The 25,153-nt window shown below is 44.3% G+C and overlaps 1 protein-coding gene across 2 annotated transcripts in view; it reads right to left on the reverse strand.

Moving 5' to 3' along the window:
- Positions 1–803: 803 nt before the first annotated feature.
- The window catches only part of WLS (Wnt ligand secretion mediator), a 101,198-nt gene continuing 76,848 nt past the window's right edge, over positions 804–25,153 (reverse strand). Inside the window, exons 6-12 of one of the 2 annotated variants that reach the window (XM_054720944.1) lie at positions 24,912–25,080; positions 23,502–23,599; positions 22,640–22,703; positions 19,812–19,955; positions 18,474–18,557; positions 11,213–11,366; positions 804–1,681 (exon numbers count right to left, since the gene is read on the reverse strand). In XM_054720944.1, coding sequence (XP_054576919.1) covers positions 1,572–1,681; positions 11,213–11,366; positions 18,474–18,557; positions 19,812–19,955; positions 22,640–22,703; positions 23,502–23,599; positions 24,912–25,080 — 823 coding nt within the window. In that variant the 3' untranslated portion in view covers positions 804–1,571. Of the gene's footprint in view, positions 1,682–5,655; positions 5,962–11,212; positions 11,367–18,473; positions 18,558–19,811; positions 19,956–22,639; positions 22,704–23,501; positions 23,600–24,911; positions 25,081–25,153 lie in introns of those variants that run through there. The other variant, XM_054720945.1, reaches the window with a different exon arrangement.

A 25,153-nucleotide genomic window follows, 5' to 3' on the forward strand; every position in this document is an offset into this window, starting at 1 on the left:
GAATTCGTTCACACACCATCAGATGTTCACCAGGATAGGAAAAGGCCCGAGAGAACAGCCAAAGCCAAAGTAGAGCCAGCCAAGAAGACCAAAGGATGCCCTTGCTTCCTGTGCTTTTAGCCAAAATCAAGGGATGGGGTGGCGGGGACGGGTGGTGGGTGTTGAGTGGATGAATTAGAATGTGACCCAGACTTCCAGGCATCAGTGTCTGCACGGCAGGACGCTCCTGAAGTTGTTTTTTATTCCAGGAAGAACACATTCATATGGCTTTTGTGTTTAAAATTCATTTCCATATACATTACCTGACTTACTAGGTGCTGCAACCCGGCGAAGCAGTCAAAGTTTATGGATGCCAGTTTGTAGGTGAGGGAACATCCAGGTCAGGAAGCATCAACAAGGTCACACTCATAAAGGACAGGCTTTCCACGGGAAGCTGCCTTCTCACCTCAGATCCAGGCTCTTTCTCTCTGCTATACCATTGCCTGCCTCTCCAGTGGCAGAGTTAAAACACCAACAAACAGGCTATTTGTGGAAGTGGGAATAGGTGTGTCGGGGTAATCTGCTTCTAAATCACGTCACATTTTCCCCACCCTTGTTGCCAGACACGACAGCTAGGCAGGTTAACCCCAAGTACTAAAGGTTATCCTATTTCCAAAAATAGATACCGCCCCCAAACACTTTGATTTGATGGCAAAATACTTTAATTTCTCATAAAGCCATTTCCCCTACCCCATGACTTGACATGGAAAAGAATCTGCATGCGTGTGTCCTGGCTGAGCAGGAGGATGACGTGTGCATGTACATATATGCATATACGTACAGGTTTATTTAATGGATCCGATCTACACTTCTGGAGGCTGTTTGAAGCATCTTATCGAAAGGAAACACATTGTAAGCAGGAGGTTAAAAAAGCTTTCAGACCCAACCCACATCCAACAGATCGGTCAATATCGGATACACAGATTTGGTTCCAAAGCTGAAATAGACCATCTCACGAAATTCAGTTATTTTATAGTATGCCATAAAAAAAAAAAGAGGAACACATGTCTATTGACAATTTAAATATTAACTCAACAGGCTACCTGGTGATATAAATAGGAAAAAAAGTGGTCATGAACTAGGAGTGTGAGACTATGACACCAGCCTCTCTTGGACTGCAAAGGATGTTAAAAAACCTATCCTAGAATCTAAAACAGGAAAACAAGTCAAATATTCCACTCCATATAGACCCCATCTGGCCCACATCATCCCCCCAAGGAGTATACCCCCAACACATGAGGTTTACTAACCACCTGCTACAGATGTTACTACATCACTAATTAACAATGATCACAGAAAATGTGTCATACCAGAGGTTTTGTTATCATACACAACGCCTTAGCGGCTGTGGAATCTTCCCCCAAGAGCTCTGGTCAGAAGGCAAACTGGTCCACGCCACTGGTCCAAGAAACCACAGCTGAGACACGGAGCAGTGGAGGGTTGGTTCGCACAGTGAGCTCTCGCTGGCATGCTCCACACTCCAGTCAGAAGGACTGGGATGTGGGAACAGTCCCAGCCAGTGCTGCCGCCATCTATTCCTGGGCCTCCTTGCGGGTCAACTTGTAGATCTCGGTGGGTCCGTCCACGTGGGTGATAGTGGTGGTGAGCTGGAGTTCTTCCCCATTGTGGACCCTCAGATCACCTGAAACAGGGGTTTTGGGGTGAGACGTGTTGGAGGAGGAAGGAGAAGAAAGCTGGTTCATCTCCGTAACCACCGCCCTTTCACATTCTGAGCTGACAGAGAAAACCTGGGCACAAACACCAGGGCTCACGCCCAACCTTTTCACTCAAACTTGGCAGTAATTTCATCCACTTTTGTCTCCCAGAGAAGAGAGATTAATGAGAGATGAGTCAGCTTACTGCTTATGTAATTTGTAATCATTACTAACATTTAATGAGAGCTTACTTGGTGCCTGACGCTATTCTCAATGCTTTATCCTTGATCGTATTTATCCTCACAAGAGCCCTCCAAGCTGATCATGCCAGCGTTACAGATGAGGAAACTGGGGTGGAAGGAAGGTGACTGCCCCCAAGGTGACAAACAGACACACAGCAGAGCTGGGAGCTGGGCTGAGGAAGGCTGTGCTGTGGGCTAAGCCTCCTGTGATGGGCAGGCAGGCACAAGGACCCTTGTTGTGAATAATTCACAAAGTGGCTACGCCAGGTACAGGCAAACAAGACCCGCCTGTTACCAACCGATTGGGCAGGGTACTACGTATAAAACTTTTAAGAACAATTAGGAGTTTTCTTCTCAAGGAAAAAATGACCAGAAATACACTGAATTTTCTGCTATCCCCAGGATTCTGTACACAACACCAGTGTTTTGGTCACCCCACACAGTGGCCCTGCAGGGTGCTTGGTCAAAGCTAGTTCTTAATTTGCATATCTGGGAGAGCCATCCAAAGTTCAAAGCCAGTTTCAGGATCTGCATGTCTGAGAGTCCTCAGCATTTCAAAGAGTCCTGACCACCCCAGTAAACCGCTTAGCACCTCCAAGTGTTTACCTAAGGAATCCCTTTCATTGAAGACTTCTTAGAAATAGATGCCAGGATGTAATGTTCTTCAGATTTTGAATCAAAGATGGGAATTCTTTAGGCTTAAAATGTGATTCCAATTAGCAGGCCCTAGAAAATGTATCTGATCCTACAGATCATTTGAAGAAACAGCCAAAATTACTTGGGCTTCTTTATTTCACAGGTACCTATACTACAGGTTGTGCCTGACCCTGTCCTAAACACTTTACAAATATTAATACATTTAATCTTTGTACCAGTCCTTTGACAGAGGTGCCGTTGTCATCATTCCCATTCTGATGATGAAGAAACTGAAGGCGCAGGCAGGCTACCCACCTTGCCCAAGGCCCAAGCTGATACACAGAGATTCAAAGGGGAGCTATGAGACTCCAGCATCCAAGTTCTCAACCTTTAGGCTATGCTGACACTGTCAATATTCAAGTTCCCAACAGCCAGTGAGACTGCCAGCAAAGCATAACTTCACATGCAATGTGTTACAGTCATAAATACATATACACGGTAATTTGGATAAATTGTTCAGGATGTTAATTTTGCTCTTTTGTGTCTGATGAAAGAGAATTTATAGCACAGAATATCAGTGCACTGACAGTAAGGAGAACTGTTACATATGAGCATTTACCATATGCACCCGGTGTTTCCTTATAAGATGTGAAGACACTGGGGCTCAGGTAGGCAATTAATTTCTCTATGGGTTGCAGCCTGCTCCCTGCAGAGCTAGGATGAGGACCCAGATCTATGCATCTCTGGCTAGTGGAACTCCGATTCACCTGTGGCTGTATTGTACCTTGAAGGCCAACTCTTTCCCTGCAGGAAATGGATGTGGGAAGGTGGCAGTAACATGGCAGGAGTGGGGATCCTCCATTTGTCTCCAAATTCCAGGGACCCCCACTCCTGCCAAGGTCTCACTCCATCTGTTCTTCTCCCTCTTGGCTTCTGCCGCACCATGCACAAACACACTTGAAGATTCTTCCCTTTCAAGACCAAAAAAAAAAAAAAAAAAAACCTTCAAAAAACGTGATGTGTTTCTTACTGAGGGGGGAGAGGATAAAGAATAGATGATGGAAGGAAAAGAATAAATGATGGAAGGAAAAGAATTCTTCGGTTTGCAGTAAGTCTCTTTCTCTGGTTATAATGTCAATTCATCTCAGCTAATTAATAAGACAAAGGCTTGTTTCTTTCTAACCACTGTGAAATGAGACTGATCTCTGGCACAGGATTTAATCTCAAAGGACTACCGATGGGCCCACATTTTTGGTATCATGGCCAGAGGTAGCTGCTGCTGGATTCTAACTGCCTGAAATACGTACTATGGACCCAGAAACCTACATAAATGGATCTATAATGACATGATGATAAGCACAGCTTTTAAAGACAGGCAGCTTTTTTAAAATGACAATTATTTGTGTATCTGTGACTACTTCAGTAAAAAGAATAATTCTAAGATTGTTTCACAGAATCTGGAAGAGATCAGTGGTCTTCTAATACTAATAAGGGCTACCTAATTCTTTCCTCATAACCACTAAGACAAACTAACACCCCGTTACCCAAACATGGAGGGCCAGGGAGGTCACACACCATGACCTCCTGTTTAGTTCTTGAGGGCCAGGATTCCACTTCATCTGTGTCCATGTCCAAAGCTTTTGTTGTTTCTGTAACATTAACTGACTTCATTCTTTTCTGTGGGATTTTTTCCTAGTCCCTCACTGACTTCCTTCTATTCACCTTCAAAGCTAAGCTATCAAATAATAACTCTCTAGAAGTCCCTGGTTCACAGCAGGATGAGAAAATCAAGGGGAGTATAGTATTTGTAAAGCAAAATTATTTCCATGCACATGACTGTTGTTTACTCTCAGATTATGTCCTTTCCTATATGTTGCCTGTTAATAAAAGAGTGGATGGTAGGTCTTAAAATTCTCTTTTCTTTTCCAAAGAATGTGACCATGCAGCACATCTGGTATAGTAAGTGCTCATTAAAACCACCACCAAGATTTGTCTGGTACAGTCCAGTCTAGCTCCTCCCTGCTCTACTCTGAATGGCTAGGTCCATAGTAAACAGGTATGCCTTGGGATGACTCTGCTTTTATGATCCCTCTGGGGGGATGAGGTGTAGTAGTCTTGGTGGGACAGAGTTCAGAATCCTGGGTCCAGCCATCTCTCAATCCCTTTCAATCATAAAACATAGCCTATATTTCCTACCCACCTCCGGACACTCAACACCAGGCAACTGCAAGGAGGGGACACAATAAAGTCTAGAAGTTTTGAGTGAAATCCTAGTGTTGTGGGCTGACTTGTATTCCACACCCCATAATCATTTGTTGAAGCCCTAATACTCCAATACCACAGATGTGATTGTATTCGGAGATAGGTTCTTTAAGGAGGTAATTACGTTAATGTGAGGCATTGGGACGGGCACTAATCCAATATGACCAGTGTCTTTATAAGAAAAGGAGATTAGGATAGAGACACACACACAGGGAAGACCATGTGAAAACACAGGGAGAAGACCTATAAGCCAAGAGAAGCCCTGGGAGAAACAACCCTGCCGATAACTTGATCTTGAACTTCTAGCCTCTAGGATCATGAGAAAATAAATAGATTTACGTTATTTAAGCCACCTAGACTGCCACATTTGTTATACCAGCCCTACCCAACTGATACCTTTAGGAAGCAGAAAGGTCCTCTCAAGCAGGTGACTGAGGTACCTTCTATCACCGTGGGGTGATAGTAATTATAAGACTCAGAAAATGTGATTTTAGGTGCCTGGGTAAGGAAAGATCAGGCCACTGGTAGGCAGGAGAGGCAGGAGCAGAAAGTGCCCAACTACAAAGAGCAGAGCAGGAGGAGTGAGGCTGGCGAAGCTGAAGAGGCTGGCGATGGCCTGTCTGTCACCTCTTTCCCATCATCACTAGGGAGTGGGAAAAGGCTGTTGAGGCCCATGTCAGAGTCTGAGTCCTGCCCTGGTGGGAAGACCAATTCCATCTAGACATCAAGAGGAAGGCGGGCTGGCCAGGGTGAGTCATCTAACAGGCAACCAGAGGAAAGACCTCAATAAAAGGCAGCCACTGTCGAAGCCTCATGACTCAAACCAAACATTTATTGAGGCAATGAAAGCCAAAGCCACCTTCCCTGTGAACCCAGCAGCATGAGACCTTAGAGGCTTCTGGAAGTAAAACGGCCACAGCGGGGTAGCCAGCCACCAGGACCTGGGACCCGGTCGCTGCCGTGGTTCCGGCAGCCTGAGTGTGTCAGACAGAAAACATTCAGTGTGAGGAGAAATCGAAAGAAACCAGTGGGCAACGAGAGTGTCTCCTGGCCCCTTCATCATCATCCAGTCAGGAATCCCATTTTCCTTTTTTTTTTTTTTTTTTAAGCCTTCTGACAAGAATTCTCTAGATGAAAGAATACAAAAACGAAAGTGATTATTAAGAATTATTGGACTTCATAAGCAGCACCAGCTTTTCCCCACATGAACTGGTGGCAGGGAGTTGGGTCGGTTGGCTGTGAGTATAGGGCCTCCAGGTCCCCCCCCCCCCACCCTTGGAGACTGTGCCCTCCCTCCAAGCTAAGGGCTGACTAACATCAGCTGAAATTTGTTTCTGCCTAGGAAGATATCCATAGTGATTCACAGATTGGTATGGGAACAGGTAAGGAGAACAATTTTAATGAAAAGGCAGCAAAAGCAGAGCAGAAAACATGAGTGGCAAGAAAGAGGTCTAACCTTTGTTAGAGTAAAAAAAAAAAAGCATATTTATATATACATATACACACATAGAATGATGATATAAACATATCCCTGCACACAGGCACACACACATATGTAAAATCATGCATGACTTACCACTGCACTGAGTTAAGTGAACCAACAAGAAGGAAGTCAGAGCTCCACATGCCTGCAGCACCCACCAGCCACGGAAGACATGCGAACGTGCTGGCTGGGAGCTGTCCTGCCGCAGCCCGTGTTTCAGGAGGCAGCCGTGGAAGTCTTGTCTCCCATCCCAAACGTCTAGCTCTCGGGGAACAAGGACTGTCTGTGGGCTTGACATCACTCCACCTGATCCCACCTAGCACAGTGCTGAGTACTGAGGTGCCCAGTGGTTCATTTCTAAGGGCCACTGGACCTACGCAAAAGAAGGCAGACAAATAGCCCTGACCAGTTTGGCTCAGTGGATAGAGCGTTGGCCTGCAGACTGTAGGGTCCCGGGTTTGATTCCGGTCAGGGGCATGTACCTTGGCTGCAGGCATGTCCCCAGTGGGAGGTGTGCAAGAGGCAGCTGACTGATGTTTCTGACTCTCTTTCCCTCTCCCTTCCTCTCTGTAAAAAATCAATAAAATATATTTTTTTAAAAAGGCAAACAAGTATATTAGAGAAAATGCTCTTTGGAAACCGACCCTCGCTTGCACCTGCTGTCCATTCCTTGTTCCTCTGTCCATTGTTCCTCTGTCCATTCCTTGACCAAAAGGGAGAAGCAAACGTCTATGCTCTCTGCTCCCACTTCCTCCTGACACTTCTTGGCATCTTTCTCCATCTCCCAACAAAACAGCACTTCTCAACGGTTCTTTCTTTTGCAGAGGTCTATCTTTTTCCAGAGGTCTATCCAGGATCCATCTCATGAAGGCAAGAAGCATGGCACACCTGTGACTCATTCTCCACAGCAAGAGAGATCTGAAGTTTTGGCTCTGGACCATAAAAGCAAGGGGTAGGGAGAGCAGTCCAAGCCAATTTAAAAATAAAAACTTCCCAAGAGAAAGGAAAAGGAGCATGAATAAGCTGGGGTGAGGGGGAGAAGAAATGCCATCCAGAGAATTTAAAACTACAGTATATCACCCTAAGAGTTCATTTTCTAGGTTTCCATGTAATATTCCAAACTAGCTCTTTCAAAGGAGCTCCAAGATCTTGGCAAAGACACCATAATTCCTAGGCTACAGTGTGTGATTTGGCAGCAGATGAAGAGATGAAAAGTGAAAGGAGCAGAGAAGAAAAATGATCAGAGAACCCAACATGGAGAGCCCCTTCCAAAGGCTCAGCTCACAGCACCATGCGGGACAGGGTGCCACCAGCTGCCAGGGCCTCATGGGCTGCTCTGAAGTCACAGTTGATCACGTCACCACCACAGACCTGCTAAATGGTATCTCTTTTGTGTTTATGATCAGACGGGGGTCCCAAAAGGGTCTGCCCACCAAACCGTTTGGAGGATGTTTTTCAATAGGGGCCCTATTACATTAGAGGCAAGACAGCTCTTTACTCAACGAACTGCTTCGCTCAATGCAGGACATTGAACGTACCTAGAATCCGGTCACTAAATGCCAGTGGCATGTATGTCCCAGTCATAGAGACAATCTAAAACAACCATGAGCATTTCCAAACACCACTTGGGAAAAGATTCAGGGGAGGTGCCCTCCTCTTGAGAGCTAGCTTTTTTTTTTTTTTTTTTTAATTGATTTTAGAGAGAGTTGGGGAGAGAAAGAGAGAGAAATATCGACTTGTTGTTCCACTTATCTATGCATTCATTGGTTGATTCTTGTATGTGCCCTGAGCAGAGATCGAACCCACAACCTTGGCGTGTCAGGATGACACACTAACCAACTGAGCTACTCGGCCAGGGCCAAGACCTAGCTTTTGAGCTTTCTGTGAAATTGCAGTTCAAGCTGTCTTCAACAACAACAAACATCTGATGAGAAAAAGATCAAGTGCTATTCTCAACTGCAAGGTGGCAAGCCCAGGAGGGCAGCAGTCGTGCAGGGAAAGAAGTCCTCCTGGGAGCTGCCTAACACCTGGCTGCAATTCAGCCATCTGGCCGTGCAGGTGGCAGGCAGTCATGCTGTCTCTGCAGGGGTGGCTCCAGCTCTGGCCTCCCACGTGCCTGAGAGTGCCGGAGCTGGGCAAAGTCTCACCAGTGTTTGGAGACCCCTTACCTGTGACAGAATCACGCCCTGGGCTGCGACTTTATGGCAGGAGGTGCTCTTCTGCCCCTTCCTTGCTACCAGGAAGAAAGAAAACCACAGAATTTCACGGTTCCATAAGACTCTGGGAGATCACTTACAATCGGGAGAAGTGATGCACAGGGGAGTGAAGCAGGTTGCCAACAGCCATGGAGCAAAAACAACCAGAATAGTGTGTGTACCTGAAGCACAGGTCAGCACTCAATAATTCCTACCCATTCGAATGATCGTTCCAACATCCTGGGAAGTCCAGCCATTGCTTTTCTGTGGAATTCCCCGGGAAGGCAGGAGCTCCATCTTTTGGGTTCCTGCTTAATATTCTCAAGTCAAGAACAGGCCCATGTGGTTTGTGCCAAAGTCCAACAGGATGTCCATGAAGTGAAATCAAGATTCTTGTTCACAAGCCCAGAATGCCTTCCTGCGGGCGCTGTGGAGGCCCCGTTGGAGAGGCTGCATGCTTCCACAGGCCATAGAGTCAAACAGAGTTGCTCGCAGCGGAAAGGAAGCTGTGGGAAGTGAAGGCTGCCTAGCTCACAATCAAACCCAAAGTTGGGCAGCTGGGCAGGTAAGTCAAAAGGTACTGATGAACCAAATAGAACCAGAGGCATGGATTCATGGCACAGACTTGACGAATGTCAAAGGGGAGGGGAGTGGAAGGGTCTGGGTTAAAGAAGGTGAAGAGATTAGCCAAAGAACATATATGCATATCCCATGGACACAGACAACAGTGCGGTGAAGACTAGGAGAGGGGGGTGGGCAGGAGCTGGGTGGAGGTGGGCAAAGAGGAGGAAAATGGGGGACATCTGTAATAGTGACAACAATAATCTTTTTAAAAGTCTTTATTCTTGCCCAGGACCCATGGCCAAAGGTAAACCCGATACTGAGTGTGACATAAAGTTGAGGACCAGGAAGGAAGGCAGGCCTGAGGTCTAGGACGCTCTGGCACAGAGTGGCAGGTATAGTGCCGGAGACAGATGCTGGCGGAGACCATTCCTCTACCGCTGACCCTCAGCACAAAGGCCTCCCCTCCTCGCCCCATTTCTCATGTCACCATCCACCTCCTTTAACCCCACTTTCAAGATCGCTCATCTGTGAAATATGAAAGCTAATCTAGAACTCTTATTTCTAAAGCATTAATTCACTCAACATTTTCAAAGCACCCTTAACCAGTCTTCGCCCTTAACCCTTTGCACTCGCTTGCCTTTTTCTCGATTGCTTTATTCTAATGCTAACCGTGTCGAGTCACACTCGACATCCGAGTGCAAAAGGTTTAAGGAGTTAAGTGTTTCAACAGGAGTGAGAAGGGACAGGTGAGCTCATGCACAGCTGCACAGTGAGCGTTGTGTGAGAAGCGTAACCTTGTTCCCCTAGGCCTCTTCCCTGGGACGCCAGTTCCAGAAGATACACTGCCTAGAATAAGGGTTACAGGACCAAATGATGTAATCACTTGGGGAAATGCTGTTACCCCCTGCCCATTTTAAAAGACTTACAGTACATATTAATGTGCTAAAGGCATTAAGATGTCTTTTAGCAAAAACCCCATTGATGCTGATTAAAAACCCAATGATTATGGAACATATTTGACTATTAACATCCCACAGCGATAATATTCTACTGAATCTAATTTGCTGAACTCCAACTGGTGTGATCAGGAAAAGGTTTCAAGAAGGAAGAAGCATTTTGAATGAGCCCAAGAGACAGGAAGGGTTTTATTACGCCCAGATGAAGACAGGATATAAATCTATTCATTTACCACACACTCACTGAGCATTTCCTATGAGCAAGGGCAACCCCTGGTGCCATGGTGGACAGGCAGACCTTGAACCCTGGTCTCTGCTCTGGGGCAGAGTGAAGGGCACTGGCTCTGATTTGAGGAAGAGCACCTTATATTTGGGGAATAGCAAGTATGTGGCTTGGGTAAAGCAAGTGTGAAAAAGAGATGAAAGAATAAGGGTGGACCGAAACAGTATAGAATCAAGCATCCAAAGAAAAATGAGCTATCAGAACAGACATGTACCAGGCCACCAATTCCAAGTTAACAGCTCTGCCATAGATAGTAATATTCATTTCTTTCTGCCGTGGCTGGTAAAGAATGAAAGGCAAGCCCTTCCCTTCTATGGGCCTCAGTTTCCTCATCTATAAAATGACCAGACTGGCTAAGTTCTCTAAGGCTCTTGCAGCATCAACATCTGAGACAGCAACACCAGCACTTAAGGAGAGACAGGCTGTGGGGACTGGTGAATAGCTATTAGTTTGGACACATGTCAACAGCCTTGCAGAAAAAGTGAGCAGGAGAAAAATGAAGCCAGCTCCCTCTTCAACTCCCAGGGCCCAGTCCCACTCCACCAGATATCTTAGGATCACACTTCTTATACTAGAAGAATGAATGTGGTATACTTTTCAACAGTCCATTTGGCAAAAAAAATAAATAAAAATAAAAAATTGAGGAAAGCAAATTTAATTTTTGTACTAACACTGGGGCATTTTTTAGACTAGAATGCAATATTCCCAATGTATTTTCTGAAAATGAGAACTTAAAGAAGTATTTGCCCTATGCTGGCTCTTTGTCTTGTGGTTCTGCAATCACACTCGGAGGATGGGAAAGTTTGGGAAACCCAGAGGCTTTGCTAGCCTTAAGTCATGTAGAAACAGAAGCCTACTTATCCTAAATAAAATTATACTAGAGAGCCTAGCACTCACCATTAGACTGGTCATCCCCATAGTTCTTATGGGATGGTGCGTACAGGAACATCAAAGCAAAGACGTACAGATTCCACATCCCATAGATGCCTGTGAAAAAGGCACTGTTCACCTGGACTGTGACACCACCCCACTTCCAATGGCCTTCAGTCACCTGTGGAGAGAAGACAGTGATATGGAATTAAGAGCTGAGAAGAAACACAACACCAACACAGGAACCAACCAACACAAACACCAAGTCTCTTCTACATGTGGGAAAAGTGTAGGGTGATGTAGGACTCCAGTTTTTAATCTGAATCATACTCTGAACAGATTAATTAAGGGCTTACTATATGTGTCAGGCACAAAGTCTGCTTGTCATTTGGCTGCACACCAGAACCACCTGGGAAGTGTCTCTTCCTAAAAACAGCAGCACACCATTATCCCTAATTTAAAGAAACTATGATTGAGCCTAACCCTTATCCACAACTCCTCCTCTGGTATGTCTTCCCAGCTCCCTGTAAACTGCCCGCAGACAGAGGCCAGCTCTGGTTCGTTCACTGCCATATCTTCAGTCCCTGATGTGCCTTGGGACTCAGAGAAGGCAAGTGAGTCCTCAGAGGGAAGAGTTTTCCCTAGAGGGGTGGTGAGGGGAAGCACAAAGACACAGTCAGAGATCTGGATCCAAATCCAGCCTCTACCTCGTACTCTGTTTAATGTGAGAGAAGTAAAGACTAAGACTCTGGACTTTAGTTTCCATCAGTGCAAAAGAAGAACTTGCAGGGTTATTGAGGAGAATTAAGTAAAAATATTTCTAGAAATTTTCTGGCATGCAGTAAACACTCAATAAATCTTTTTTTATATCGTGTCTCTCTTTGTAGGTCACTCACAAAAGTAATTATGAGCTTTCATGTGCTTTACAATCCTGCAAGAATGTTTTGAGGCTGCTTTTGTCTATGTTAATGACTTGGTAATTATTTTAAGAGCTGTCTGATGACATACGGGTTATACTAAGAATTGTCAACAGAACTGTTGAGGTGAATGACTGGTGATTTGTGAGATCAATGAAATGATTTTGACCACTTCTGCCTGCCACAGGAAATCTTACATGGGAATAAAAGAAAGTATTGGACATATATTCCTGTGATAGTTTAATGAGGCGAGGTTATATAAGCTATCCCTAGGAACCGCTTCTTCTAAGAGCTAAAGTGCAAGAGGGAAAGCCATATCTAAATATTAATGACTAACCAACAGGTTGATTTCACCTCCTGTTTTTGAAGCAGTGGGTCTATATTCATTTGGTACCCTCTTTATAACCCATAATCCACTAGGACCTCAAGCATAGTACAGCTGTAATGACAGGTATTTCTTCCTGAAAGACCTGGAGTGTCAGCTAACCAGATTAAGTGATTACAGACTTTACCAGTTTTATTTTTTTCATTTTTATTTTTTTCATATGTTTTATTGATTTTTTTTTTACAGAGAGGAAGGGAGAGGGATAGAGAGTTAGAAACATCGATCAGCTGCTTCCTGCACACCCCCTACCCGGGATATGCCTGCAACCAAGGTACATGCCCTTGACCAGAATCGAACCTGGGACCATTCAGTCTGCAGGCTGATGCTCTATCCACTGAGCCAAACCGGTTAGGGCGACTTTACCAGTTTTAATTTGACACTGGTGATACATAATTTTTTTTTTTTCATTTCTATGACTCAGAAACAAACCACCACCATGAACTCTTATTTATTTGGGGGAAATAATTCACTTTATATGACATGCTCAGGAAGGTTTTGGCCAAAGAAGGATTTCTTACCCATTACTGATTTTCGAGCAATGCACCAACATTCAAGCTATTTAGGGCTTACTTTGTAGAAAAGTCTCCAAATGTCACTTTTTCTTATTTTTAAGTACAGAATAGACTAACGTTATAAGAATCACAGTACTTAGAGCATACTTAAGATAATTTTTTAATGGAAGGGGAGAGAAAGCCTTAAGATGGTTTCTGGAACCATGTAGCAGATACCACATGTACTAGTACCTGCTGTCCTTGCAAAGGGAGCTCCTCTCTACACAATTAAGGAGGGGCGGCTAGGCTGGGAGAAGTACAGGTAAAATGGGGTCAAACACTTCTTATCTTCTTCTACTCTATTAAGATAGGGGACCTGTAAGAGACCCTACTTCCTGTGACATAAGCTAGAAATAGGACTGACAATTTTGCTGAAGTTGATTCTTGCTGGGGGTGGCATGATGGATTTAAGGAAACACCCACTTGTGTGCCTGGTACACAATGGTGCTCAACAGACAGATGTTTGTTGAATGAATATGGGCAAAAGCATAGGGATGTGCAGAAGGCCAGTGCAGATAGATACATGGAAAGGGGGGATAGAAACAGTCACACTTAGGAAATATCTGACTGAAGAGTCAGAAGAAAATACCACAGTCCTTTGCAAATCCCAATAATTGCACTTAAAAGTAAGAGGTTATTTCATTGAACTATTTATGCCTATTGCATTCTTTTATGTCAATTTTAAAAAATAGTTAATAGGTATTAGCAAAGCTAAGATTTAAAAAAAGTAATAGCAAGGATAATAATAGTTAACATTTATTTAATGCTAGTGGTTTGTTAGGAAGTACGCTAAGAATTTTACATGGAAGGTATTAGTTTCAATAACAAATCTACGAAGTAGGTAGTTAAAATTTCCATTCAACATGTGCATAAACTGTGACACAGAATGTCATGCCTAAGACTGCTCAGCCAGAAAGTCATGGCTCTGACTCCAAAAGAAGATCTACTTAGCCGTTATACGACACAAGAGTAGGAATATTATCTTAAACCAGGGTGGGTCTCTCTCTTTTTTTTTAAAAAAAAATGTATTTTATTGATTTTTTTACAGAGAGGAAGGGAGAGAGATTGAGAGTTAGAAACATCGATGAGAGAGAAACATCGATCAGCTGCCTCCTGCACGCCCCCCACTGGGGATGTGCCCGCAACCAAGGTACATGCCCTTGACCAGAATCGAACCTGGGACCTTTTAGTCCGCAGGCCGTCGCTCTATCCACTGAGCCAAACCGGTTTCGGCCGGGGTGGGTCTCTTAAGCTAAATTATGAGGCAACTATTGTGTAAGGTCAAATTTCTTTTGAATATTCACTGAATTGGCCATGATGCACATTGGTTAATTAGTATATGTACACGCAGGTGTGTTTATTCAAATCTGTACAGTAATACATACGCACCATATATCCTAGATATAATGCATGGCATATAATAAATTGGATGTATGTATATATATGCAAAATACAATTTTATAGCAGAACCACTCAAATGACATGCTCATACTCAGAGGGGCCCACAGGAGCTGAGGCTGAGGAAATAGCATTTTCATGCCCAACTCTCATGTTTGCTTCGAGACACATGCGCGTCTAGATAGAGTTGCAGAATTACCCATACTACTTAATGTGTAATCTCTAAATGTGTTATTTCCTGCTGAGGGCAAAGAATTGAATTTGCATAAATAAACTGTATACAGTGTCGCTCTGCTGTTGGGGACTCGATTGTGTTTTCCCCTCTCCTCCCTCAATTATTCATGCCTGAGCCATCCTGGGCTCTGAGCACATTCCCACCACCATGCACCACAATCAGCAGCCTCAACAGAGCAGCCTTGTAAATCCAAAAATCTCATTAATGCCAAAGCAGAGAGGTGGCAGTCACCCTGCTTTGGCTTTCAGAGAGAAAAATCAGGTAGCCCCAACAAAAACAAAAAAAAACAACAAAAAAAGAAAATCATCTCCCCTCTGTATACATCCTATTTCTAAAGGTTCCTGCTTTTCCTGATTTAACATTTGAACAATTTACTTTTGTGTGAAACCACCCAATTATACTCCTGGAGCCAAGTGAAGGTCAAATCCTTTTACACCCAGTAGTCTTGACAACCAGCATTCCACTTAACAACAAGATTTCCAAATCCCAGACACAGGCTCTCTTACTGGAAACATTTCCTCTGCAAGTAACAGAAAGAAGTGATCACACAAACAAGAAAAGAAGAGCTGGGGACAGGCTCTCTGGGAGTTTGCTGCTTATGGCTTGACCTGCATGTCAGGCACCTGGGGGTTCCCTTCGTGAAGGTTGGTGACCTTCTCCCCTGCATTGCACTTCTGTTCCCTCCTGCTCGTCACCCCTAAATGGAACGCCTCTTTCTTTTCCAGAGGGAAGGGGCTAAAATACCACACTGTGATGTGCCATCTCTCGGTTGCTAGGACTGAGGCCATTAAAATGGCAGGCGTTCAACGACTGCACCTCAGTGCCCAGCTACAAAGCCTCAAGGTCACTGCATTCCACAGCTTCCGGCGGCCTTTCATTCCTGGCCTCCAGCTTCAATGTCCTGGCGAGATCCCCTCGCATTATATTTCAGGGGCTTAAATGCAAGCTCTCCCAGCAAGCCCGAGTGTATAATGGAAGTTTTAATACATTCCTTTTACCTAAGGCTGGGATCTATTTCAAAAAGTTACCCAGTAGATTTTCTTTCAGGTGAGCTCATTGCTGAAACATTCCAACAGGACATTAAAAAATAAATCCTCTGATCACTATATTAATACAGTGCTTGGGACACTGAGAGTTATGCCTGAAAACGTCTTAAATCTATAAATAAACCTTTATAAAAAAGCCACCCAGCAGGAGGAATGTGAGCAGCTAATGGAATCCAAAAGACCTCATTGCTACCCCCTTAGAGTTCAAATCCACTCTGGACTGACTGTCACAGCAGATATAAAAAGCCAGCCACAGGCTGAGGCTGTGTTAGAAAATACTGGGGCGATGGAATATTAATCTTTTTCTTAAGAGAAAAGCCACAGACTCTGCTCCTTGGAAGACTGACCTCCTTTGCTCTAAAAAGGTGCAGTCATTAAACATGTACAAGGTTAAATTCGGACAACATATAACCGCCTTAAACATCAGCCCAATGTCCCTTCCTGCCTTCAGGGAGCAGGGACTCTGCAGAGACAAGAGAGGAAGTGGGGTGGGGCTGTGGGAGACAGACCGCCGCTTTCTAAAGTGGCAGGAGCACGTGTTAGAACCAAACGTGTCCTTCCTGGGAGCATATCTTGGTACTGCCTTTTATTTCTCAGCTCATCTTACGTGAGGTTCCGGGTCTCCAAGCGGGGCCTGCTGCTTGCTCAGCCTGGCAGAACTGGCTGTATGAACAAGCACATGACCAAGGCACGGCAGGGCTGCAAAGCATTTTGGTCACACGAGGGACTCAGCCAAGGGATAAGTTGGGCCTCCCGCACAACTTGTTTGAGCCTCGGTTAGGTGAATAAAAAACTCATTCAGAATTTGAAATATTTTTACTGCATCAGGAGTGGAGAATGAAGTTTCCAAGGTTTTATAAACAAACAGTCTGATACAAACACAGCACTGTTGTAGGTCACAGCAGATGTGGTGAGCAGACCTTAAGAAGATATATATGTATATATTTGTTATTTTCCCCCACATTCACTTCAGCCTTCAGGAGCAACTCGAACACTTCCCAGTGGGCATAGCCAACAGAACTCTAGGGACTCCTAACTTGGTGTCCTTAATGGAATTCAAAGGGTATGTGAACTGAAATGAGAAAAATATGCTATTTTTGTTTTCACCAGTCTCTAATTGAAAGTTACTGTTTCTTTCAATTATAATTATAGGAAACAAACTTCCATAATAGAAGCACTAACTATAATTTTGTTGCCAACAGAAGCCATATTTTCATATCAATTATACTTATAGATATGTATAGTTGCACATATATATCATCTATCTATCTGATTTCCTTTGAAAATCAAAGCTTTTTATTTTACTCATTTAAAAACATTCAAAGAAGAGGTCCATAGCCTTCACCAGCTAGAAGGGGTTCATGGCACAAAAAGTGAGGAGCCCCTGTACTGGAAGGAGACTTGCTAGCAGAACGGGGCAAGTCTTGCCCTAAGGCTCTGTGAGCATGCCTAACATCTTCAATTTTGGCCAAATACAGGGATGGCAGAGCAGCTGGTAAAAAAAAAAAAAAAAAAACACCCAAAAACCAAACCAAACCAAAACAAAACAAAAAACTCAAAAGGTCTGGGTTCTGGTCCTTAACTTAGTCTAGGTCCTTTAGCATAACATTCACACTCACAACGCCTGCACTTTGCAAGCATTAGTTCATGGGATCCTTATAGCCACCTTCTATAATGTACTATTATTATATCCATTTAACAGATAAGAAAATTGAACCTAGAACTTTTAAGTTATCCATCCATAGTCACACCCAAGTGGAAAACATTATAAATAGGATATGTCTCTACAGCCACTAGATTTCATATTCTAGCAAACTGGGATAACAATTCCTACCCATAGGATTTCTGTGAAGTTCAGATGAATAATCTATATATATAAAAGCCTAAGTGACCGAACAGGCTGCATGGGGCGACTAGGCTGGCAGGGGGGTTAGTGAGGGGTGACCAAATAACCGAGCAGCAGGCTGCGTGGGGCGACCAGGCCGGCGGGGGTGGGGGGGCAGTTAGGGGTGATCAGGCAGGCAGGCAGGTGAGCAGTTAGGAGCCAGTGGTCCCAGATTGTGAGAGGGATGTTCGACTGCCGGTTTAGGCCCGATCCTTGGGACATCCCCCGAGGGGTCCCAGATTGGAGAGGGTGCAAGCTGGGCTGAGGGGACCCCCCACCTTGTGCACGAATTTCATGCACTGGGCCTCTAGTAGATACATAATACATTAGATGTAAATAGTAACTTCCAAAAACAAGTTACCAATATTTAAAAATCATTAGCATTAAGATTTTGAAGCAGAGCAAAATGTTGAGTTTTGGAAATAACCAGTAGAGATAAGGGGACTTTTGAATTTCATTTGATGTTTAAGTGGCAATAGAATTATTAAAAAGAATGGCTGATGGCCTATAAAAAGATCTATGCTAATGCTAGATAAGGATCAACTAAAATTAATACTTGCTTGCTGGTATTCTGCTACGGGGCTTGAAAAGTTTATTCTCTGAAGTAAATGAAACAAGTGCTCTTCAATATGGCTGCAGGTTGTTAATTTACTTAGCAACTGTTCCTCCCCCTGTACTGAAAGGGGAAATTCAGTCCACTTCTGGCCAGATAATGACAAGACCCAGAATGAAGCCTAGAAAACATGGCTTGCTCAGCTGCCAGCATGAGAGGTTCCCTGCTCCTTTCTCAGTAGCTCTGCAGGATTTTCTGTGCAGAGTAGAAGCGTCTCTCCAGGGACATTCACACCCTGACCTCTCAGGGTCCACTTACCTGACTAACAATGAAGAAGATGATGGTCATGGCAGCACAGGCCAAGGTGATAAGCATGAGGAACTTGAACCTGAAAATCAGGCCCTATTAGGAGAGAGAAAGAGTAGTTTAATATTCCACCAGCTACCATCAATCCTTATCTCAATATATACATCTCTAAAAAGCGAATTTTAAAGAAATCTATAAAACCAAATCCCTAAGAGCGATAGTGAAATAATTTCACATAGTAACCTTTCTCCTGCAGAGGGGAAAAAAAATGTCTTGGACCAAATATGTCCTATGTTCTTATCTCGCATAAAACAGTAACACCAGAGCCTGGGAAATTATATTCACAGCACATCATGAGGCTGCTAATTTCCCTGCTAAGCTGGTTATGCTTCTCTGCAAGGGTTCAAAGTTACCAAATCCAAGTTTTTTGTTTTTTTTGCAGTGGAAATAAAATTCTGCTCCAGTGAACAAGAAGAAACGTACATATTAATCAACATGAAGTGGACTCGGTTGAGTTTTTTCATGTGTCACTCTAGCTCTAGAGACAGGCAAAGCTTTAGAAAGGGGCCCCTGGTTTCTGAGAGAAGGGGTGAAGGGAACCTGTGCTTTGGGAAGGGACGCCTCTGCAGACCCACTGCATATGGGAGCCCTGCGGTTCTGCCGTTCCTGTTTCTCTCTTCAGAGAGGAATTAGGGCCATGTCTCTAAGGACAGCCACTTAGGCGTGAGCCCAAAGGGGTCCTTGAGAAATCAAGAATGTGTTACCCGCATTAGAGATTTGAATGTTCCTCTTGAATGAGCCACACAATCTATAAACAGAGATTACTGAACCCTATCTGAGCACCTGCTGGATATTTCAGGGGAACTGTGGCTTCCTTGAGTCTGCAAATCAGATCACCTGGGCTGAACTCCACCCAGTCTTAAGGCTGATTCTCAGCAAGGGAACCTTAACTAATGCCTCACCCCAAGCCAAATCCCAAGTCTATCAAACTCAGATCTCCCACCTAGCATGCACCTACATTCCACCCCAAAGCCGAAGAACCTGCGGGACAAGTTTACTCCTCACTGGGGAAAGAAATACATTTATACCCCAGAAAACTCCAAAATTTAGATAGTCCAGCCACATGCCTCTCAGAGTAGGATGTAGCCTCTTATTTTCCCCAGAGATCCTAGAGTACACATAAGTCTCTCAATGTGTATGTGTATTTGAAATAAAGGCTTCCAATCTCCAGGTGTAGGGTGGTGTGTGTGTGTGTGTGTGTGTGTGTGTGTGTGTGTGTGTGTGTGTGTTTATACAGCAAGCAGGAGATACTGAGTACCATTTCCTGAATGAGGCAAGAGACCTGCTTACCTCATAGTGCAGCCGCCGGACTTTGCTCATGGCTGGCAGGCTGGACTGCTTCCCATTGATGTTCCGAAACACCTGAAATACCATGAAGCACAGAAACAGGAAGTACAGGCAGAGGCAGATCCCAGCCACGATGATGAAGGCCATCTGATGGTGTTCGGTGAAGGAAACAGCAGGGTAGGCAAGCACACAAGCACTTCTCCCAGCTCCATTGGTAATACCTTTTCTCTCCAAATATGTAGGTAGTTTTCAGGGGTATAAAACATTAAAACCTGGTTTTAATGTCAGTGAGACAGGTTTTATGCCACAATTCTGGCACAGAGAGAAACGTTCCAAATTGTTTTCCAAGCCAAATAAGAGAAACGAAACTTCGCTTGTTAAAAATGCAGACTTTAGGGCCCACCCTAGACCTTCTGAATCAGAATCTGCCTTTTAACAAGGTCCTAGGGCTCTAACCGGTTTGGCTCAGTGGATAGAGCATTGGCCTGCGGACTCAAGGGTCCCAGGTTCTATTCTGGTCAAGGGAATGTACCTTGGTTGTAGGCACATCCCCAGTAGGGGGTGTGCAGGAGGCAGCTGATTGATGTTTCTCTCTCTTTTTTTCTAACTCTCTCTCCCTCTCCCTTCCTCTCTGTAAAAAAATCAATAAAATATATTTTAAAAAAAACAACACAACAAGGTCCTAGGGATATTCATATACATAATAAATTTAAAAAGCACTGAAATATTAGATGTTGATTGCATAATACTGATCAAATGGAGAGCTGCATTAAAATCACCAGAGGAATTAAAATACAGATGGCCCAGGTCTCTCACTGCAGGTATATGGAATCAGATTTTCCAAGGTATAGGACACCAAGTATAACCATGTTTGGGAACCATTGGGCTAGACTCTGGATTTTTGGAAGGAGATTGAAATGGGGATGGGTGCAGCAGCTGCTAAGGGAGGCTGGCCATGAGAATGAAGGTCTTAGAGTAAAACCAGGAGTGAAGCTCTGTTTGCAATCTCCTGTCCACCACAGAAACTATCATGTCAAATGGAACAGGGAGCAGGAGGACACATGGCCAAGGTGGGAGTTGAGAGGGTGGCAATATACTTTCAGACCAAGCAGGGTGACTTTAAGACCTATCTTTAAAGTTCAGTCTGAGAACCATTGAGGCTCGAAGTAGAGTGAGCTGGCTCAGGAGACAGGTGCCGTACCCCTAACTCTTTTCTGCTACAACTCTACCCCAAGTTGCATATTTAACAACTGTTTAACAAGTGTGCACTCAGCATGTATATTTCATTAAATAATATATTTAATGAAGCTTTTCCTTCTTTCCTAAAATCAATAGTACCCTGGAATGAAAAGAACATAATTATTTGCTTCAGGACTCGAAATGTTATTTGCCTTCTTAAATCGCCATCATATCATAGAACAAAGGGGCTGGAGTATACTTGACATTATATATATATATATATATATATATATATATATATATATATATATCTCATATATAATAAAAAGCTAATATGCAAATAGACTGAACGGCGGAACAACCGAAACAACCAAACAACTGGTCGCAATGATGCGCACTGACCACCAGGGTGTGTGTGCAGAACATGGCAGGCATTGGCTGTAGCAGGATGGTGGAGCAGGTGAGCGGGGGTGCCAGACCAAGGTGGGGCACCGGTCGCTATCATTGGGGCGAACCTCTAGTGGTTACTGAAAATTCTTTGCTTCCTGGAGCCGCAGTCCCGCCCAGTGCTTGCACCTGCTGCTGGCACCAGGGCCACCGCTTGTACCCACTGCCAGCACCCGCTGCCGGTGGCCAGCGCTGGTCCCAATCACTTGGTGCCATTAGCAGGTTCGAGTGGCGGCTGCTGGCCCTGATCGCTCCTGAGGGCTTCTCCACCTCCCCCTTCTCCTGAGGGGCGATCAGGGCAGCAGCTGCCACTCATACCTGTTGCTGGCACCGGCCCCAATTGCTCTGTTTGGTGCAGTTCACATTTTTGGAATGATGGAGGGACGGGGAAGCTTAACTCTCTCATCTTTCAGATAATAATACTACTGATTTAGTGTGCTCATAAACTTCTTGTGATAACACGAAGCCAATATAAACATCATGGCCAGGCAAAGCATACTGGCCAGCACATGACAAAATATTATCCATCAGGAAAGAATACAACTCAAGGCTTTCTCCCCTCTCCAGAGAAGAGTCTTTTTCTCCCCAAGGATTTAACGCATTATTCAGGAAGATAAAATATTTAAATCCTGCATCCTAAAAGGGATAAGCTAACACTGTCACTTCTGCTTCATGAAGATGACTCCAACAGAGTTTATGCAACCAACCAGAGGCCTTGGGCAACGCCTCTGGAACTAATCACCTTAGCCTTATCTCCTCTTGGTCTCGGAAATGAATAGCAGCCGCATGGTATGTCAGCACACCAAGGTCACTGTAAGAAGTCTCTCACACAGAGGAATTAAAAAACTAGCTCTCCCACAAGGAGCCCCGAAATGAACCTCCATGGCTCCAGGGAAAAGCTAGTCATGCTTCGGTCTGCAGTAAACAAGGGTGGAATAGATAATTTAGACAGGGTGCAATAAGACCAGCAATTCTGATGCTTCCGCCGTACGGACGTGCTGCAATCTCCTTATTTTGCCTGCTCTCACCCAGGCTTGAAAGCAAGCATTAATTCCTCTCATTATTTGCTTTAATTGTGCCGTTATCTTCGGTCTAAGGATCAAAGCTCTGGCTGAGCACATATGGAGAACATCATTAGAAAATGATCTTGGGGATCGGACGGCTATGGGAAGAAATAAAACCCTGAGACCATCCAGGAAGGATACAGCCAGCTCTGTTCCAACATCTGTAGTCCAGATACTGTAGAAGGGATTCGTGAGTTGTACCCCTCTACAAAGAGAAACGAGATGGAAAAGAAAGAAACAATTAATACAGAGGCAAAGGGGCACTTTCCTTTCTATATATTCTTAGCTTTTCAGCTGGAGGAGGGGGTGAAGGGTATATTTAGAAAAGTCACAGAGGCCCTAACTGGTTTGGCTCAGTGGATAGAGCATCGGCCTTCAGACTGAAGGTTCCCAGGTTCGATTCCGGTCAAGGGCACGTACCTTGGTTGCGGGCACATCCCCAGTAGGGGTTGTGCAGGAGGCAGCTGATCGATGTTTCTCTCTCATCGATGTTTCTAACTCTCTATCCCTCTCCCTTCCTCTCTGTAAAAATCAATAAAATATATTTTTTTAAAAAGTCATAGAGGACTTAAATAGAAAAAGAGTTTGAAGAATAATTAGCCCAATCCGGCCAGTGTTGCCCAGTGGTTGAGCCTCAATGTAGGAACCAGGAGGTCACGGTTTGATTTCATGATCAGGGCATGTGCCCTGGTTGTGGGCTCGATCCCCAGTAGGGAGCATGCAGGAGGCATTTGATCAATGATTCTCTCTCATTATTGATATTTCTATCTCTTTCCCTCTCTGAAATCAATAAAATACAATAAATAAAAAGAAATAATCAGCCCAAATAGTTTGCATCTTTAAAGAGCTTTACCTTTGACTTAATCCCAATCCCTATCTGAGGATATGACCATGTCCACAGGCTCCCAACCACCCTTCTCCCTTTGGAAAACTCCTCCTGAAGCGTGGGCAGCGGACATGCTGGTGCGCATTTCAGCCCAGAGTCCCACAGGCATCTGCTCACCTCTCACACATGTCAAATATGAAGAGGCAGAAAGAGCCAACAGCGATTGGTCCGACTTGCTTCCAATACCCTGCTATGTGATTCCGCTCATGCTGATCCTGATGAAAGCCAAGTTGAGAAATGAGATAAAGATGGGGAGAGCAAAACAATTCTATAGGTGAGTCAGTCATTCGAACAATCCTTGATGACAACCTGCTGTGTATCAGACATCGTGCCAGACTCTAGGCATTCGAGAATGGGTGAGACCAAAATCTGTTCCTAAAACTCTCAGAGTAATAACAACAGGGTGCTACAGGAACACAAAGAAAGGCCTTATACATTAAATCATTTAGAATTAAATTCCTATGTGACTTATTCTTTGTGTTTGATAAGGTGGGGTGGTCCCCAGAGGACTGAATAAAGACTCTAAGATATTAAACTATGTCAAATGTAAGAGGTGTCATGGTTAGGAAAATAAATCCATGTTTTCCCTGTCTTTATTCAAAACAAGAATGGTTCCTCTTGATACATGTACAAAGATACTAAAAGACAGGAAATAAAGGGGTGCAAAGTGAGAAAATCGAGAAAGGCAAAAGACATAGTTTAGCATCCAGGCTGGGACCCAGGTGGGACAGTCCACACCAATTCACTCTGGGCAGTGCACCCCGGCAGACTGTCCGGCTGCTGCCCCTGAGCCTACTCCACTCGCTGTCCCTGCTGCTGAGGGCTCGTTCTCAATGTGTCACTGCTGGCGCACCCTCATGCCTCCCCTGGCAGTAGGCAAAGCCTTTCTCTCCTCTCACTGTTCTCCTAGAAGGGCTGCATGGCTTCGGAAGCAATGATCAAACCATCATGGAATTTACAAACAGCCCACCCAACCACGAAGCCCATGTGCTTGATCTGGGGCCCAAGCTCCAGCTGGTGTGTCATTTTAGCCACAACGTGCTGACGGCACCATTCTTATTTTTATCCACGGTACCGTCAATTCCTCTTGAAATACAATTTGGTGTCTGTGCAAACTGACCAGGGAGGTCAGTATTTCAGGGTAAGAGGGGTTACTAGGCCACCTGGACAAATTGCCAGCTGGAAAGAACTGGGCCTACACTACATTCTCTGGTGGTTACTTTGGTCCTGGGGATAAGCAGAGCAGAAGCCAAAGGACAAGAAATAATAATAATCACTAATCTTTGTGTGTTTACTCCCTGACAAGTATGTTATATTTATGTCTCACAAAAACCCTATACATAAATCCCATTTTATAGATAGGAACTTGAGATTCAGAGTGATTAAGTCACTTGCCTAAGGCCACTCAGCTAACCAGTAGTGAAGCAGAAATTGGAACCGAGAGCCTGATCCCAGAACTCACTCCTGTAACCACTAATTTATTCTGCCATATCCACTGTCCCTTCCCTGAGAAGATCTTACTCTTACCATCATGTGCTCGCCACAGAAGATGATCCAGAAGGAGAGAAGCATTGCATAGAAGATGCCCTGCCGAATATCACCAAACAATAGCATCCAGGTCCAGTCAAACCCAATGGAAAACCATTCCACTGGGATATTGATAAAAGTCATGGAAATCCCAAGGGCAAAGATGACTCTAATGGCAAGAACATATCAGGAAAATGATTTGATTCATTTGGGAAGCAGATCTTCAAACATCAGAAGCCAGT

Source organism: Eptesicus fuscus, chromosome 9 (genome assembly GCF_027574615.1).
Source record: "Eptesicus fuscus isolate TK198812 chromosome 9, DD_ASM_mEF_20220401, whole genome shotgun sequence".
NCBI classification, from domain to species: domain Eukaryota; kingdom Metazoa; phylum Chordata; class Mammalia; order Chiroptera; family Vespertilionidae; genus Eptesicus; species Eptesicus fuscus.